The sequence below is a fragment of the Morone saxatilis genome, unplaced genomic scaffold, assembly GCF_004916995.1.
Source record: "Morone saxatilis isolate NCDOM2014 unplaced genomic scaffold, NCSU_SB_2.0 Contig5, whole genome shotgun sequence".
Taxonomy (NCBI): domain Eukaryota; kingdom Metazoa; phylum Chordata; class Actinopteri; family Moronidae; genus Morone; species Morone saxatilis.
The window spans coordinates 7,872,741-7,891,715 of NW_023340095.1; the positions used below are offsets into that span (position 1 = coordinate 7,872,741).

General features: G+C 37.6%; 1 protein-coding gene across 1 annotated transcript in view; it reads left to right on the forward strand.

Moving 5' to 3' along the window:
* The window catches only part of lrp1bb (low density lipoprotein receptor-related protein 1Bb), a 239,920-nt gene that overhangs the window by 212,484 nt on the left and 8,461 nt on the right, over window positions 1–18,975 (forward strand). Inside the window, exons 74-86 of the mRNA XM_035675905.1 lie at window positions 970–1,110; window positions 1,395–1,529; window positions 2,912–3,031; window positions 3,226–3,467; window positions 3,834–4,057; window positions 4,942–5,048; window positions 7,144–7,260; window positions 7,514–7,687; window positions 10,100–10,225; window positions 10,669–10,833; window positions 15,160–15,321; window positions 15,891–16,065; window positions 16,418–16,522. Coding sequence (XP_035531798.1) covers window positions 970–1,110; window positions 1,395–1,529; window positions 2,912–3,031; window positions 3,226–3,467; window positions 3,834–4,057; window positions 4,942–5,048; window positions 7,144–7,260; window positions 7,514–7,687; window positions 10,100–10,225; window positions 10,669–10,833; window positions 15,160–15,321; window positions 15,891–16,065; window positions 16,418–16,522 — 1,993 coding nt within the window. The remainder of the gene's footprint in view (window positions 1–969; window positions 1,111–1,394; window positions 1,530–2,911; window positions 3,032–3,225; window positions 3,468–3,833; window positions 4,058–4,941; window positions 5,049–7,143; window positions 7,261–7,513; window positions 7,688–10,099; window positions 10,226–10,668; window positions 10,834–15,159; window positions 15,322–15,890; window positions 16,066–16,417; window positions 16,523–18,975) is intronic.

Here is an 18,975-nt window from a genome sequence, read left to right on the forward strand (position 1 = left end):
GGAAAATCACATTTTGCGATCAGATTAGGGATTTATTTTATACCAGTAGTTTGCTACATGTACTGCAAATCATCACCCTTGATATATACAAGTTTCATTGTAAAACATTTGGTGCACTTAACATTGCTTTCTTTTTATTGATTTTTGTGTCGGAAATTGCCTTTTATATTCTCTCATATGCCCAAAGGCATAACTACTGCCGGCCCTCTTGAATGATTACGGAGCAGACAGGAAAGGAAGGGACAAATCACTTCTTCTTCTCATCTTTCACTCTTTCATCCCTTCTGTCCTCCATTCATCTTCCTCTCTGATTCCATTGATACACCCATCCATCTCATACCTCACTCCATTACCTCTCACCATTGTATGCTCCTTCCCTCCATCCATTATTCAATCTCACCTTAATCCCACCGTTACCTCCATCCACCTCTCTCACTTAGTTTTGCTCTTTCCCTTCCTTCTTTCTGTTGTGCTTGGTGTGGGCTCATTCTTTTTCCATATAATTTGCAAGGAAAGATGAAAAATGTATTGTATAGTAAATTAATGACAAGAAAATATGCAAAGTAACTAAACATTTTTGGATTTTTTGCTGTCTCTGTGATAGGTTTCATCGTTTATTTTGAAAACAGCTACAAATTGACTGACAGTTATAGATTGATTATTAGAGTTGAAACATGCAGAAATAGACAGCATTTTTTACTAAATTATCTGTTATGCAGCAAGTGACCAAGGTAATCTGGGACATTAAACCCACACATTCATTCATTTCAAAATGCAGTGAAGTAAAAGTGAAAGTTTTAAGATAGGTAAATAATTGTCAATAAGCTCTGTCCCCATTAGTGCACATTTCAATCTTCTACTGCAGTATCTATTGAAACTGAAAAGAACATATTTGCATTTGAATATTTAGTCCTGCATGAATTATGTTATGAGTTGTCTTTTTAACTGCCACTGTGTGTACTGAAGCAGAGGTGGTGGCCGGAAGACCTCGGCCTTGTGGGAAGACAGAGTTCACCTGCAGTAACCAGCGCTGCATCCCAATTCAGCTACAGTGCGACCTTTTCAGTGACTGTGGCGATGGCGGCTCGGACGAGCAAGACTGCAAGGCCTGTAAGTGCAGCACCAGTTGACTTGAGCAAATAGATCAAAGAAGCATTCGGAAGAGATGAAAAGTACCAAATGTCACCATGATGTTATCAGGAAGCTCAGCAATCTCCTCATTTTAAATGCATTGATTTATATGGTAATATATGTATGCCCATGTTTGAGTTGTGTTGTGTACTATATGAAAGACGATGATGCCCTCTTGGCTTTTGTACATCAAAAGAAAAACACAGCAGGTGTCTATGCTGCAGAGGACAGAAGTGTAATCAAAGTCCTGTCTTTATTTGTAGTTTCCAGCGGAGATGTATGTGGAAAGAAAACAAATCCATGTGGAGAGGATGCAATTTGCAACCAGACAAATGTTAATGCTGTTTGTCAGTGCAAAGCTGGCTTTAAGAGGAACCAAAAGACCGGCCAATGTGAAGGTAATGTATGGTCATTATTATTATTATTTTCCCATTGTAAGAGTTAACAGTAAGGCAAGTAGTTCAGTAACTACTATTTTTTTTTTTACTCGACTAAGACCGTTTCTTTTGCTTGGATCAGCCATGTTAAGATATGGAATTTGTTGCAAATACTGTCAAGTGTCACATATGAAAATGTATTCCTTAGCGTTTTTTTGTAAGTAAAAACTCATTTCTAGAACTATTATTAAGATGTAAAATACATCTGCTGAGAGCAGACAAGCCAGTCTGTGTCAATGAAAATGGTTTAAATGGACACAAATAATCTCAGTTGTGTCAAGTCATGTCAAAACATGTCAAACCGAGGCCTCCAGTTTCACAACAGGCTTAGTTTCAAACTGGCAGTCTTCCCCATTATGTGGAGAACCCCATGACAGGACACACTGACTGACAGTCCACATAGTATTATGTTGATTATATTTGATAGGAAAACTATAATTTACTGTTAATAAAAATGGCTGTGTTGTAGGTAAAGTTTGGATGAAATCATGAGATTAAGTACCCCTCTTCCACCCACATCCACATGGTCTCCTAAAGGCATTTTGGCTTGCTATGTCTACTTCTACTGACCTTATAAAGTTTAGATGAATACTATTGCATACACTCATTCTAGTCTTAAAGGTCCAGTGTGTAACATTTAGGAGGATCTAGACATTGAATTTAATATTCATAGGTATTATTTTGTTTGTGTATAATCACCTGACCAAAAAAATCATGTTTTTTTTTGGTTTTTTTACCTTAGAAGAAGCCATTGTATATCTACAGAGCGGGTCCTCTTCTATAGAGACCGCCATGTTGAACCACCGTGTTTCTATAGTAGCCCAGAATGGACAAACCAAACTGACTCTAGACACGGCCTTTCAAATTTTTTGCTTCCATGCTTGGAAGCTGTGTGGTATTTAGTTGGTTGCAATCTAGATGCCACTAAATCCTACACACAGGTCCTTTAAATTTTGATTATTTAATCAACCCTTCAACCTCATTCTTGTTTCCCAGTTGATTGGAAATGTGTCCAGTAGTTATTGCCTCCTACTCTTTGTTATATTATTGCCTCTGTCCTTTACTGCATGCATATAATTTCCTCTTTACTAGTGGATTGAGGGCACCACTTCTCATGGAGAAAATTGAAATCAGGTTCAAACTGTATTTATTGCTAATGCATTCATGTCCTGACCATAGCCACTTTTGGCCATGGCCTGACTTTTCTTTGCTGGGATGTATTAGTCATTCAATACCCATCAGCTCTGAATGCATATAAAGTGTTTCATCAATGATGGAAAATGTAAATACTTTTCTAACTTCTAACAACCTGTTCCTAAGTAATTCAGTCTTTCTTTTTCCAGAGCTAAATGAATGTCTGCAGTTTGACACATGTCCTCATTACTGCACAAACACTAAAGGATCTTTTAAGTGCACATGTGACCGAAATTACAAGGAAATCAATGGCAACTGCATAGCAAAAGGTATGATCGTAGTTTAATATCAAACATCCTTTGGTGTACTCTACCTATATGCTAATTTTCTGACCTCATTGTTGAGCACAGTGTTTAGCTCTTTTGGTATGTACTGTGCTTAAACTGTTGTCTAATACCCAAAATGTAATTTAGACAATTTTCTTTTGTTTTCTTTTTTTACATATTAATTACTCACCGGGCAGGACCAGAAGATCGAGTGCTCTACATAGCTAATGATACTGAAATCCGAAGTTTTGTGTATCCATTTAACCAGAGCCATGGACACAAACTTCTCACTCACATTGAGGACAATGCCCGCATTATCGGGATGGATGCTCTATTTCACCACCAAAAGTTTATCTGGGCTACCCAGTTTAACCCTGGTGGAATTTTTTACAAAGACACTCTAGAAAGAAGTCAAACTAAATCAAATGTCAGAAACATTGTAAGTATATCTAACTTTCTTTTCAATGATAGCAAATTATAAATGTATGTTGCATATTTTCTCAATCAGTGGTTGAGAAAAAAAATATAATGTGTCTTGTTTTGCTAAGAAAATCTGTTATGTGTCAATGTAATCCCTAGTTTTTTTAGTTATGTCCTCTTACTATAGATGTTATAAGCATTAAGTTAGAACATTCTATGACTGGTCAATTGCTCACGTTGTGTGTCAGTTACTTAAATGTTTCTTCATACAGTAGCACTATACTAAATGTGTAATGTCTACATCCTTTATAAGACTCAATTCTAAGTGAATATATGCACAGAAGTTGAATAGAGCACCTGATTTTGTGGCTGTTATTGGTTGCAGTGTTCAGACTTCCGTCGACCCAGAGACATTTCTGCTGACTGGATCACAGGCAACATTTATTGGACTGATCATTCTCGGATGCACTGGTTCAGTTATTACACAGCCCACTGGACTAAATTACGATATTCCATAAATGTGGGGCAACTTAAGGGACCAAATTGCACCCGCTTGATTACTGACATAGCAGGAGAGCCATACGCCATTGCTGTCAACCCAGCAAGAGGGTAAGTTGTGCATACACACAATTATCACATATTCTCTCTTCCTACCACAATCTCTTAAGACACATGCCATGTAGACATTTGTCTTATACTACAAATATTCTTGTAACACATTCAGTTTTTTTTCTCTGGGACACTAACAATTCTCAACCATCAGCTCCTATCAACCAAACATGCCTTGCTGTTGCCGCACAATAAAAGCCTTTTACTCGCTGAAAGGCGCAAGCGCTGGAATGTGAAACAGCTACAGGAGGTGCTCCCTTGGCCATTCGAGACAGCTATGAGATACTAAATGAGATGTTCAAGAATTGACAAAAACATTAAGATTTGCACTTTTTGTCATTGTATCGATTTTCAGTACTTTAAGAAAGCAGTGTTACTTGGAGAATGTAATCAGTTGCCCATTGCTTAATGATCATTAAAATGTAAGGACATTATTAATTGCACTGCACTATGAGTAGCTTAATCAGTTACATTATCTATTACATCACTTTACTCAGAGCAGCTCCATCAAAGGTGCCTTCCAACAAGAACAAAGTGGATATATCACTCTTACAATGAATCTTCAGGCTTTCCAAATGTTCTCATCAGCCCCATCACCATATAATACGCCATTAGTTGGCAAGTGAAGATGTAAGAATATTATTTGTCTGCAATGCTCATTAGTTGCAGTTAAATTAGGCGATTGGATATTGCATCATCACCAAGGACAGATGGATTTATAGGAATCTGTACTGAGAAACACCAAATGTGTTGCAATAGTTGTGAGGTAATTTATTTGGCTACTGTATATAGTACAAATGCTTATTTCAATGGCGTAAAGACGGTGTAAAGTAGAAGATATGGTGTAAAGTAGATGGTGAAGTGTTTCCCTTTGTCTGTTCCAGAATGATGTACTGGAGTGTTATAGGTGATCACTCTCATATTGAGGAATCAGCCATGGATGGCTCCTTACGCAGAGTGCTGCTGGAGAAACACCTTAGGAGACCCACCGGTAGGTATTTCTTATAAAGCCCATAAATTATTTACATTGCTGCGAATTTGGTTCCTGTCTTTACTTTGATGTCTTAAGGGTATCCTGTGGAGTTTACATGATAACAAACAAAGTAATATTAGCATTCAATGTTTCTCATAACTCATTGTCTGTATCATTGAGGATGTATAACCATGCTGATGTTTTGAAGTTTTTTTAAATCAGCAGATTTAAGATTTTTTTGAAAACATTTTTTGAAACGTTCACTGTTTCCATGTGATTACATATCCTATATTCTCTGCTTTTGCTGGTGCATTGCTTTCTTGGGTTTTTAGTTTGTTACTGCCATCAATTGTCAGTCAATTGGCAGGAAACATGTATCGCATCATCACATGCTTGTGTGTAAGTGCATGACAAACATGCTCACAGTAAGAATGAGCCATTTTTATCTACAGACGGAGCTGGTCATGTTGAACCACCATGTTTCCACAGTAGCCCAGAATAGACAAACCAAGAACTGTCTCTAGATAGATTGTCGCTAGTTTTGGAATGAGGGGGTGAAGCGTGGGCGTTGTACTCTGCAATTACACAGCTGGATGCCACTAAATCCTACACACTGGTCCTTTAAGTGATTGTACATGATTTTACATACTAATTACTGAGCTAAAAGGTTCCCAACTTTGAGAATGGAAAATGATGAAGTAGCGATAAGAGAAACACCCGAAGTTATTAAATGCTGCCTTAAATATACAGCACATGAAAAAAAGGGGGAAAACTAACATATTAATTTTGTTTTGCTACTGATTCACAATACTTTTTCATAAATAGCCATTTTTAGTTTGATCAGTACTTCAGTCTTCAAGTTAAATATTGCTGAATTGTCTTTTGGTTTCTTTATGTTGTACAGTGTCATGGCATTGACATTATTCATCTGTATGTCACATCTGTGTCCATACCATATAAATAAAATAGAACAGACATTGCTATTAACACCAGATATGTTATTCCATCACAAGCACAGAACAGGAATAAATGAAACCATGGTAACCTCTGTGACACAGCTGAAGCAATGTATTCAGGTCTCTAATTCATAGCCACTCTACATACAAAGCACTCTAATATTTAAGAAGTAACTTGCTTTATGATTCTATATGTCTTCAGCCACTGTAATTGGAATGTTATGACTAATATACTACTGAATACCTATGTTGGATATGTTTGTATACTACATATACACTGTATATTATATATTGAAAAGCCACTGCACTATGAAGATATCAATCAAATAAATGTATTGTCCTCCAAGGGGGGAAATTATGTCCACATCACTGCACCATACCAACACCATAGATTCAACAAAGAAACACACCATCCACAATTAACAAATCCACAAAGAAAAACAAACAAACAATCAAATAAATAATACATGACAGGTTACACACTCAGCGTGCCCCTTTGTTTAGAGCAGCATTAGTTGCAGGGATCAGGCTTTTTCCATAGCGAACTTTCTTGCACCCCAGTGTTCGGTACCTCCGCCCAGAAGGCAGTGGGGTGAGATATTGATTGAGTGGGTGTGTAATGTCCAGTACTATTGCGGTTGCAATGCGTGAGATGGCGTGAGATATAGAGGATAACACCAATGAAATGTATAAGTAGGGAATACCTTACAGCCACTTGGAATTTGGTGGTTAGCCTATAGGGAGACACTTAGTGCTGATCTAGTTTTGAAGAGCTGCTTTGGCCTCCTTTAATTCGAAGGACCCATGCTCTGTCTTGGTTACAGAAAGAGGAATTCATCATCTGTAGAAAAAAGCAAACCTATTTAAACGCCCAAGCCAGGTGCTCAATTATCCAGTCAGATTTTTGGGGGAAAGTAAAAGTGAGTCACCGGTTTGAAATTGTAATGTAAGCACACCTACCCTCTGCCATTAAAGTTGCAGTGCACAACAAGGGGGTAGATCTACTGTGTTATTTTGACACAAGCAAAACGAATGTTGAATGCCAACAGCCAGAGGGAAACAAAAGTAATGTCCCCACATCCTGTTGATCTGCTGCATGCGTTTAACTATTCCTGTGAAATTTGTTAAATATATGTCTTTCCTTCATCCTCCCACAGGCCTGGCCATTGATTATTTCAACCAACGATTATACTGGGCAGATCCTGAGCTCTCACAGATAGGGAGCATGAGATTGGATGGCTCGGACCCCCTAGTGACAATCAGTGACAGACACGGTAAAGCCAACTGGAAAACAAAGCACAACATCTTTAGTCAAACACATACTGTTTTTGCTGCACTATAGTCTCCATTTTTTTAAATAAAATTTGTGGTAAAAAAGGGTAAGCTTTTAAACAATGTGTGTTTATAAGAGATTGATCTTCCCACACTGCACATTCCTGCTTTTTCCACAGGATACAAACTTTCATTATCCAAACCTGCAAGTTTTCCGAAAGGGTTACTCAATGTTTTTTTCTGCTGGATTTACAGGAATTTCCCAACCATACAGAATTGACATATTTGAAGACTACATCTATGGAACTGGATTAAAACATGAGGTCTTTAAGATTCACAAATACGGCAAACAGTCGGTGGAATTTCTCAATTTGGGGATGGAGAAGCCCACTAATGTTTTGATTTCCCACCGTTACAAACAACAAGATGGTAAGTTTTATCGACAATTAGTCTCTTTTAAGACTTAAGAAATAAGTATTTCTATATTCATATTTATTTTTAGGACGAATTATAGACATTACACAATCAGAATTGCCAGGTTGATTCTATTTTATTTATTATTTGCAGTTATAATAATATCTGGATCAAACAGTGTAGCTTTTTGTTGTTTATTTTCTAGTAGTATTCAGTTTTACTTTTTAATTTCAGTTTCACTTTTTGTTTGTGTTAAACTTTTATTTTGTTTTAGTTTTAGGGACGTGTTCATTGTCATTTGTCCTTCCATTCCTTTCCCTCCGGTCCCCAACACGATGTCAAGGATATCATATAATCTTGCCTGCAAAATTATTATCTTTTGGATATTTTTTTTCATATCACTTCAAACTATCCTGTCATATACAATTAAATTAAAAACACAATTCTGTTTTTTAAAATGTATTTTGTTTGGTGCAAAATAATGATAAAGGTCAAAGGTGCCTGCAAATTAAATAACATGTTCCTTTATTGATCTCCCTTAGAAGAAATTCGAAATTGACACAGCAGTATAGGGCAAAAAGAAAGAAAAAAAAACAAAAAAAAGAAAGAAAAAACAAAAATATAAGACTATAAATTAAGTATATACACTATGCAAAATGATCTATCAGAATTGGCATGCAAGGCTTACATGTAAGATTCAACATCTAACCCTGAAACCTAACCACAAATTTGAATTAACCGTGACCCAAATCACAGATAGTGTATTGAATGCAGCAGTAGTTAATTAAGAAAATAAAGAATAGCTTACTGTCATGTAACAGACTTGAGTGTCAGCCAAAAAAAACATGTTACATAATTATATGTAGATGGTCTTTGACTGTACCTCCTCTGTACTATACACCCTGATAAAAGCCATTTTTATAGGTTCATGTAGAGAAGGTTTATTGAAGGTGGTCATTTACAGTTGCTGGGACGGATACAGGATCAATTCTGTAAACGAGTCACAGACTGAATGGCTTCTAGTTTGTGTGTTTCTGTGTCGTTTTTGAATGGAGATCATGGATGTGTGTTTGACCTAAGTTATATATAAACAACACCGAATGAAAATATAGAATATATACTGTATGTGGGTACTTTTTTTCTCATTTGAAAAGTGAACATTTTAGCTACAACTAGTTCTTAGAAATGCATCAAGGAGAAATGTAGTTAAGCCCATACCTATATGTTTTACACATACATTATAGTTAATGTATGTGTAAAACATTAAACAATTTAATTAAAAAATTAATGGTATTGAATTAATAAGAAATGCATAATATCTATTTACATAATACGTGTTTGTTAAATAATACTCAAGGAACACTTGCTCTCTTGACTGAAGCTCTCTGTGAGACATGTTTCAGGTGTGCAACACAAAAAAACACCCAACTGTTTCCTGAGACACAGCCAGTCAATAAATCTATCTCCTTCCTCTCACTTTCCACATGTAGTAGACCAACTTCAGTTATTTGTTACATCTCTGGTGTTAATGGTTATAGAGCTTCAGACACCTCAGTCTTGGTCAGTTTTTCACTTAAAGGCAGCTGTTCCATTCCCCAGAGACTCATTAGGCCATCCCTGTAGTGTGTCTTGTGCAGTCTGTGGGCAAAATATGTGCACAGCCTGCAAAAAGCTTTGACATGAAGGTCTGATATCTTCAGCAAAACCCTAACAACCATTTAGATTTGGTCTGGGCTTTCATCCTCAAGCGTTGTGTAAGAATTCTGAGCACTGATTATTTTTAGTATATTCCATATGTACCAACATTGTAACCATTAATGACTCGACAGAAACATAAAGTGGGTAGACATAATTGTATTATTTTATTAAAACTTTACCTAAGTAGCTATTATAGCTGTGTAGTTTTTACAGTTTACAATTTTTTTTTGTCCCATGCACCTGGAGTTTGGACATTGATTTTGCCTCTCTGTTAGAAGTCTTGTGCTGCTTTGAATTCATTTTAAAGTAGTGATTATCAGACCGCTGTCATAGCACATGCTGATTATCAGTATCAATACAAACCACCATTGTGGAAGTTTTTTGATTAATTCAGATGTTGACATTATTTTGTGTCGCCACTGCAGGCAGTAGCGGGGAGAACACTTCAAAGTGCAGCCAATTGATTAGACCACTGAAAATTCTTAGCACTTCTTTCACAATCGTTGATTATTCAGTCTGAATGATGTGAAGTTATTCATATGCTTTAGCCTCATGTCTCTCTGGGCTTCAAGAAAATAAGACTCTTCAAAACAGAAATTAAAACACTTGAAATAAATGGCTTTACTCTGATATAGAACAAACACTCTTTTCACTAACAAATGGATACTTCTCATCTCATGCCAGACCGACAGATTATCATCTTGGCTCTTTTTTTCACTTTCTCCACAGCGTCAAATCCATGCCTGAGAATGTCTTGTGATTTCATGTGTCTACTCAACCCAACGGGTGCTAGATGTAGCTGTCCAGAGGGGAAGGTACTGGTCAATGGGACCTGTAGTGATGTCCTCATCTCAGGTATGCCTACTCTTGCGTCATCATGCCACAGCTAAGATGGCTTGTTAATGTATGATTTAGCTATAATGATGGGTGCAGTGTGGCTTGTTTGTGCAAACGCTTGCTTGTCGTGTGGTGTCAGAAACTATTTTAAAGAGATTTTGATATGCACTCAACACACTTGGAACTCGTCGAAATATAGCACCAAACTAAAATTTGTGCAGACATCCATAGTGGTTCATAGCTGGGAACAAAACACACTGCATTGTGAAGATTGTGTGTGTGTTGAGGTTGAACAAAGCCATCTCCAGCATGCAGTTTTTGTTCATACATACCTATTTGACAATTCAGGTTCACACCTCTACTATTGTTGCTATCTGACTTTAGCAGCACGGCACTGTTTGATTTGATTGACTGCTACATACTTCAGCACAGTAAGTGATATAGGCTTTGATGTTGTGAAGGTGAACTGTGCCACCCCCCCTGCGAGAATGGAGGCCGCTGCTTAGCCAATGAAAAAGGACACTGGAGGTGCTACTGCTGGCCTGACTTTTCAGGGGAGCGCTGTGAGGTCAACCACTGCACAGACTACTGCCTAAATGGAGGCACTTGCATGGGCTCACCCCTGGGTAAGTGTACTTTAGATCTAAGCATCCAGTAGTGTATTTATGAATGGGTGGTTCATGTGTTGTAATCCTCCTGCAGGGTCCTTTACATTTAGTTCTGGGCAGACCAGCCATGCTGAGAAAACCTGTCACTGCCTCAATTCAGATATGCCTGCCCATTTTCTCCTGCACACTGACCCAGTGCATGATGGCATTCAACCACATTTGTCTTCCTTTAAACTTTCTCACTTCAGCTCAAATTTGCCACGTTACATCTGCCAGTTGAGCAGTTTTTGTCATTGATGCTTCTGTCCAACAAGCCTCAAATATCAAACTTATTTTATGTCAGGGTCTTCTTTCATGCTTTCATGGTCTGGAACAACCACTTCTCCTCCACAGTTTAGTGAATGTATCTGAATATGCCAAGATGTCAGCGGTGGAATTGAATCAGGATGTACAGCCCTATTAGAAATGCTATCATTGATTTACAAGGCTGCACATCATCTTCCCATTATAGCAATTATCCACAACATCTCTATTTCCATTTCTTATATAGGAAAAATCACCAGAGCAATTGCTCTGATACAATAAATGTGGCTTGTGTTCCTACATAAATGTTTCATAATGGCAGAGCCCTATTCAAGTGGTTTATATTTATTAAAAATGTATTCATTGAGTGACATTCAGTAAATAAAATTAGAAACCAAGCCGTATGTTTTGGTTCGAGTGAGTCATAGAAGTTACCCCAAACAGTTGGTGAGATAAAAGTATGGGCTTTTGATTTGTGATTGCTTTGATTAAATGTTTATTCATTCAAATAAAAATAAAAAATATTTCACTCTCTACCTTTAAATCATGAAATAAAATCAGGGTTTTTCTTTTTCCTTTGGCATTTGGGAAACATGCCTGCCCAACAGGAAGTAAACTGATAATTTTTGTATTAAATTAATGTTTTCATCTTTTTCTGTTTAGATTTTTAAAACCTCTCTATGTGACATGAAAAGAAGCCAGGATAATCACTGCTGCCCATTAAACAAAGTCTGTCTATCGAGATAGCATAAGAATCATCATGTTACATGCTGTGGGATCACTGCAGTAGGGCGTCAGCACTGAGTAAGGACAGGCAGAGCTCCTATTGGTGACAATCAGTCTTATTTTCTTTATTTATTCACTCGTCCAGCATGCTACACTGGATGATGAATTGTGTTCCTGGTTATGGTGGACAGCCTGGAGGAAAATGAAAATGTTGTTATATTTGTTATCTGCTGGGGACACAGTGCCTTTTGTTTCATTCATACTTGGCAATTGTTTTGGTTTATATTGAATATAGGTCTAAATGGATAATATAGCGAATATAGTCCAACAGGTTTCCTCAAGTCCTCACTTTGGTGATATAAAGGGACTGAAGGCAACCTCACAATCAATTAGAGGCTGGAGATTTTCCAGTTGTATCCATTAAAATGCAAGGTGTCATTGAATTCCTGCTCTTCTGTCCCTTTGACTGGTTTACCTACGCTCTAATGGAACTTTTGGCAGCAATACACATACTTAAACCACACATACTCACAATTGTTCTCATTTGGCTATGGTTTTATGAGATATGTTTTACAATTCAGATCTATGGGTCTCTAAGCCATGACTTACTGTGTTGTGCAGTACAGGTAAAATACACAATCCGATCCTGAAATATTTCTGTGATGTTTTATGCATGTATGTACTTTGGAGTGTAACCATCTACAAATTTCTGATGAAGCTAAAGCAAAAATATGAACACTAAGGGAGGGCATCAGCCTGTTTGAAAAATTACATACAAGTTTTTTAGAGTGTGTTTCTTTTACCTCATTTACTTTGGGAGTATAACATATTCCCTGTAACCCCTTTGTGTGCAGAGTTAGTAATCATTTATTTACTATTATTTACCTTCATTTATTTGCATTTATTTTGCACATAAGGTAATTATATATATTTTTTTCTTTTACTTTTTTATTTAAACATACTGTCCACTGACATTCTGGCAAAGAAATAGTCTGAAGGTATGCGGATTCAGAAATAGATGATGATCCCTGATTAAGTCAGTATTATTAACCAAGATCAGCTAATGCTTTCCATCTGCTGTCTGTGATCTGATAAATGGGCGGCACATTTCCAAAAGGCTTCACATTTGGTCCAGTGTGGGTGCCTTAATTAAATGTGTGAAACAAAACTGTGATGTTGCCAAAAAGAAGGGAAATATCTGTGTGCAGGTCTACTTTATACAATATTTCCAAGGTGCTATCAATATAACATGGCTCTTAAAGTTCATCAACCCCCCATGTTTTTAAATTATATACAGGGATTTTACTTTCAGTTTCTAAACATACCACTTGTTGAGCATTTTAAAAAGAAGGCCTGAGGCTGCATATCATAACATTTACTAAATCTCACACTTGTGAATCCCCACTGCCACAGACAGACACAGGTGAAGGGGTAAAAAGTTAAGTAAAAGCTTAACTTGCTATGGCTCACATTCAAGGATTTAGCTGTGTAAATTATTCCTTTACATTTTGACAAACAGCATGACAAAGCACAATGCATGTAATAGTGCATTTTTTTATGAAATGCTACTGAATACATTGCTGTGGTGAGCTTTAAAATGTTGTGCATCAACAACAAAAATGAACTAGTAAACTGCATGTAACACTAACTACATTATAGGTTGCTGACCTCTCCAACAAACAATCTCTACTTTTTTTCACAACATTGAGCTTACTTCAACTTTCAAATTATGCACTACATGTTCACAAAGCAAAGGATAGGTTGTTCAGGGGCCCTGGGAATTGTTCAACTTTTACAGTAAAAACACAAAGCTTGGCGGGGTCTGCCTGTTTAGAAAGCTTACCATCCCAGCAGCCATTGAATTGACAGACAGGTGACTGGAGGCAGAATGATTGTCTCTTGGACATTTCAAACCCAGATTATCCCAACCACAGAGTTGTGGAGTGTAAAATTACCAAGTACTATGCAAGCAGCTTGCAGTGACAATTGTTGCCTTTTCTGAACACCCCTTAAATCTGCCTCGATGCCCCTGCCTATCCATTTGAAAACTGTGAGTAAATCATGGTGGGGAGTGCACTGATTTTGAGGGTAATATGTCCACCTAATGTGTTACTTTTATTAACAATGAATCACACTCATTCCACTCCAACAAAGCAAAGGGGTGCAGGACAAACCTTATATGGAAGTATAATTCTTATAGTGCTTATAACTGGTCGCCAAAACTGCGAAAATATGTGGGAGACACTTATGTGTGTTGGTGGCACTAGCTATTCATGAGCTTACATCTCATCTAATCGAATGAGATGGTGAAAAACATTTCAGCAATAACTACATTTTGTGTTCAACCATACATACACATATAACAGTAGATAGAACCACCACTCTATCATGTTGAAGCAACTTGAGGTCGTTTGGACATCTAATTAGAATGCTTTCTAAACGCCTCCCTGTTAGAGATAATCCAGACATGTCTGACAAGGAAGAAGACCGTGGGCAGACTCAGAACACACAGGAGGAGTTATGTGCATATTGTGTCTGGCCAGGGAACAATTTGGGATTCCCTAGATGGACCTAGAGGACATAACTGAGAAAAGGGCACCATAGCTTCTCTCCATAGGTGCCAATTTGAGGTCACCTTGACCCATACGTGAATATTTGTTTAAAAGTGATGAATGGAAGGATGGAGCATTGCTTTTACTGTGACTAAAGTATGGGATGTTTTTACTGCTTCCATTTAGCCCCTTCTTGGTAACTGTGGGAATATAATATCCATAAAAAATGTAAATATGATGTAACAGATTGATTGCTAAGTGTGCACTGATGCACAGGCATGAGCATAAACATGTAAGCTAGCATTACCTGTAGATAAAAGCAATTGGATTTTTGTTTTTTTAAGAGTCAAAGGTATGTAGTTTCATTTCTAAAAAAGAACTGAAAGAAGAAAATTATGTGAAACAGCTAGACCATGTAGCTTTTCCTAAACATTACTCAAACCGAAAGTGCATTCGTTAGGACTATTTTCAGCCATAAGCACTCGAAAGTACTTGCAGCAGCAGGTCAGCAAAATAGACACAAAATATACTACAGAATCCGTGTTAACTGTAATGAAGGAACATTGTCACCCAGTGCACCAGTGTGTGCATTGATGTGTTGAAAGCATTTAATAGGTTTTGAAAAACAACAGTGGTGGTCTATGGCATAGAGGAATATGATATATCAGGATTTGGCTACACAGAAAATACTTGTAAGTTGGATCAATGCATTGTTTTGTTCTTTTTATGCTCTCTTAATCTTTCCTTGTCTTTCTTTGTCCAGGTAAGCCTACATGCCGCTGTCCTGTTGGTTTCTCAGGGCCTTTCTGTGAGAGGAGGATTTGTGACAACTACTGTTTAAATGGGGGAACATGTGACGTCACTCAGGGGAACCAGCCAGTGTGCCGCTGTATGGCAGAATATACTGGGGACCGTTGTCTTTACCGTGAGTCCTACGACCGTTATTTGGTGGCAGCAAATACAACAAACGATCATATCAAGCACTTGGTCTTCATATGATTGACATTAGCCTTTCAAGTCTAGCCACAAGAACAGTCGCAACAAAGCAGTGATTTTAATTCAGTTATGCTGCATAAAATCTATAGAACTAAGTATTTCAAAGTTCACACAGAGTGTGGAACAAAAACAACCCCCGAAAGTATTTTCTTTCCACAAACACCACATTTGCCTCTATTTGCAGATAAACAAAATCAAAGTACAACAATCAAACAACCTTTGGGTGTTTCTGTGCTGAAGTGATAATGTATTTTCTTTTGCATTGTTTTGTCATAATTGTTTGTGAGAAAACAATTTCAATTGCACATCATTAGTATTTTCCTACCATTGCTTGCCCAAGGGGTGATAGGTTTTCATCTGTGGCTAAGATGTCATTTGATGTGGATAATTAACTCCCATTAAAGCCTGTACAATTCCAATCAAGCCAGCTTAAAGTATGTTCCCAGTTTCTCATTACACCCTAACCTCTGTCTCTTTATCTCTCTGAATGCGGAACAGACATCTGTCATCACTACTGTGTGAACTCCAAGGCCTGCACGCTATCCAGTAGTGGATATGTGGAGTGTGTATGTCCTGCCAGGTTTGAGGGAAACAAGTGCGAGGTGGACAAGTGTCTTCGATGCCATGGAGCTCCGTGCCTCATTAACGAGGAGACAGGAGATGTGGTTTGCAAGTGAGTGCTTGGTATCTGCTCACTCTTCTTGTCCCTCATCCCTGGTGCTATATAGTTCTCTTCATTTATGGAAAAGGAATAGTTCTGCAGTGCATTCTCCAGTCTCAGTTGCTATATCCACAGGCTGCTGGCTGAATGAATTGATTTGATTAAATATGAAAAATTTATTGGGCCACTCACCCTACAGCAAATTAGGTTCCATTAATGTCAATGAATTACAAGCCAGGTGGACTCGCCCTCTTTATATACATTATGCATATGTTTGACAAATCCACCACTGAGTCTTTTTTGCTTCTTGTAAAAGTATAGTTTTCTGCTTGTTGCTAGCATCCATTATTTCTTCACCCTCCAGTTGCACAAATGGCAGAATAGCACCGAGCTGTCAGCTGTGTGACGGATATTGCTACAATGGAGGCACCTGTCACCTGGACCCCGACACCAACCTGCCTTTCTGTCAGTAAGTCACTGCTTAATGGGTGAAGGAAAGTGGGGAAAAAAACTGAATGTTCTCCACTATTATTCACACTCTTACTGTTACCATTCAATTGCTGGCTCTGTGCCCCAGAAAGCCTGGCCTTAGATCACCAAGGGGTACCACTTCCCTGCTTGGAGAACAGTACAAGATAGATGTCTTCCTCTGGAAAAAAAATCCTTAAGTTGAGGGACGGTTTGATGTCACTTTGTGGAGGCCATGGCACAGCAGGGGACTGAGTGCCAGTACACCATCGTATGCTGTGTGATACCTCACTGTGGCTTAAGGTTTTTAAGCAGATAAAAATGGTTTCAAAACCCCTTCAAAGCTTGCCATTCTGAACATATCACACTGTTCTTCCTTGCAGTTAAGAGCTGATGTCAGGCCTCTATGACACTCTTCAGCAGTAGGTTTTAGAAGTTTGCTCCCAAAAAAAAAAAAGCTGAGGTATGTGTCAGTGGTAGAACATGCCATGAAATTCACCAGCAAAAACCTGAAACAGACAAAAGCTTGACTGGCAGACACAAGGAAATGATTGTGAAAGACTACTCAAAGCGTTGCCCATAGATTAATACAGCCTCACCTATAATCACATGCAGTGCTATGTTATCTCCAAGAAGGAAATTGGAAATCCATTTCAAAAGCCAACTCTCTATTTTTTTAACTGTCCATTGTCCACTGTAGTTAAATTGAAATTTGTGGTCATCACTCACAAATTCCAGGGGAGAGAATCAATTTCTATGCAAATGACCCCATCTTATTCGATGAGGTTAACAGATCCTGATAATGTGGTTTATTATTTGCTGCAAAGAACAGAGATTATATGAGATGATTGATATGTCTGTGTCAAGAAATCAGAATGTTTGACCTTAATACTCTGAGTAAATGTATATTTCATCATGCCTTCCCAGAGCAAAAACCTTGCAGGGCAGAGCTTCAATTGTAATGATAATTCTTGCATTAAACACTAAAAAAAGGTTAAAGAGTTTTTTTTTCATTTAAAAATAAATGTTAAATAGTTTTTTTCCCTTCTTTTTTTTCAAAATGCATCAGACCAACTATGGTAGTACTTTTAAGGCATGTCTTTGCAGGATTGGAAAACAGTAAGCAGTGGCGCTCCATTTGTAAAGGTCCCAAATTCTTCTCAAATTAAATGACATAGTATGGTTTTACAGATAGAGTTTGGTTTAGTTAGTGTTATCCAGGTGCAAAGTATTTTGCTCAATTCTAACTGTATGGATTAATTAGCTGCAAAATCAACATACAGCAGCAAGTTTTGGATCCAAAAATTCCTCTTCCACTTTTTTTGACAATCCTCTACGTTGAAATATTAGGAACCGTTTATAAATGGATATATTTCCAGAGGGTTGAATCCATTCAACAAGTCACAACAATAATTAATATTGGTTTTCAAATTGCAAAACAATTATAGAGAGCCGAAGTCATGACGTCATGTCTGGGCTATCCTCTGTTCCACGAGCTTCTGTTACTCAGTGCAATGTCTCGTTCAACATTTCATATAATTATTTTTAAGAAAACAGTCACATACTTCGTCACATAAACCTAGCAGAAGTTCCTTGTAGGATGCGGCGTTTGGACACAAGCGCATAACTTGAAGCCTGGCAAAATGGATCCTCTCATGATCTTGTGATTTTGTGCACTACACTACCACAAATTTAAGTTAATCAATTAAACAATAGTTATGATATGAGTACATAAAAAGTACAACTCCCATTAAAATTCCCAAGGACGACATCGCAGCCATATCCATAAAACTCACCACTGCTCTCTTCTAAAGCCATTTTTTTATTTTTAACTATAATCTCTGCTATCTAAAACTACAGCATATAGTCCTGCTGTTATTACAGACATGACTGAACGGCGGACTGTTGACTAGCCCACAGTCTTGCCTGTTTTGTCGAACTGTGACGTACATATGTAAATGGGATTTTGAATTAGCTTTTCTGACTAAACAGAACCTGGAAGTTCTAGTCCCACTTCGGCTCTCTATGTGAACACATATTTTATTTATGTTTTCAATTGCTTGTGATTGTGTTAATAGAATTGTTTCAGTACACGTCAGTAAAAGACTGTTGACTTACTGTTGGCATTACAGTGTAATTGTGTTTTCCTTTGTAGTAGAATTTAGCAAAATTAGCAATACAGTTTATTCTACAATGTACATGTATGCTTCTAACAACTTATACATTTTGATATTTGGGGTATTTTTTGCTGTCCACAGCTATTTAGAATTAAGGAACGTTGTGGTGTTTTATTTAGTGTTGTTTTTTGGTAGTTGATGACAGATCTTATCAGTCTTCTATCTACGGTGGCCGACAAGGGCAAACGCGCCGCAAACGGCAAAATGCTTCAAACACGGGAATGATGCAAATCCAAAAACACACAAACACATAAAACAAATCCAACAGAAAAATGCA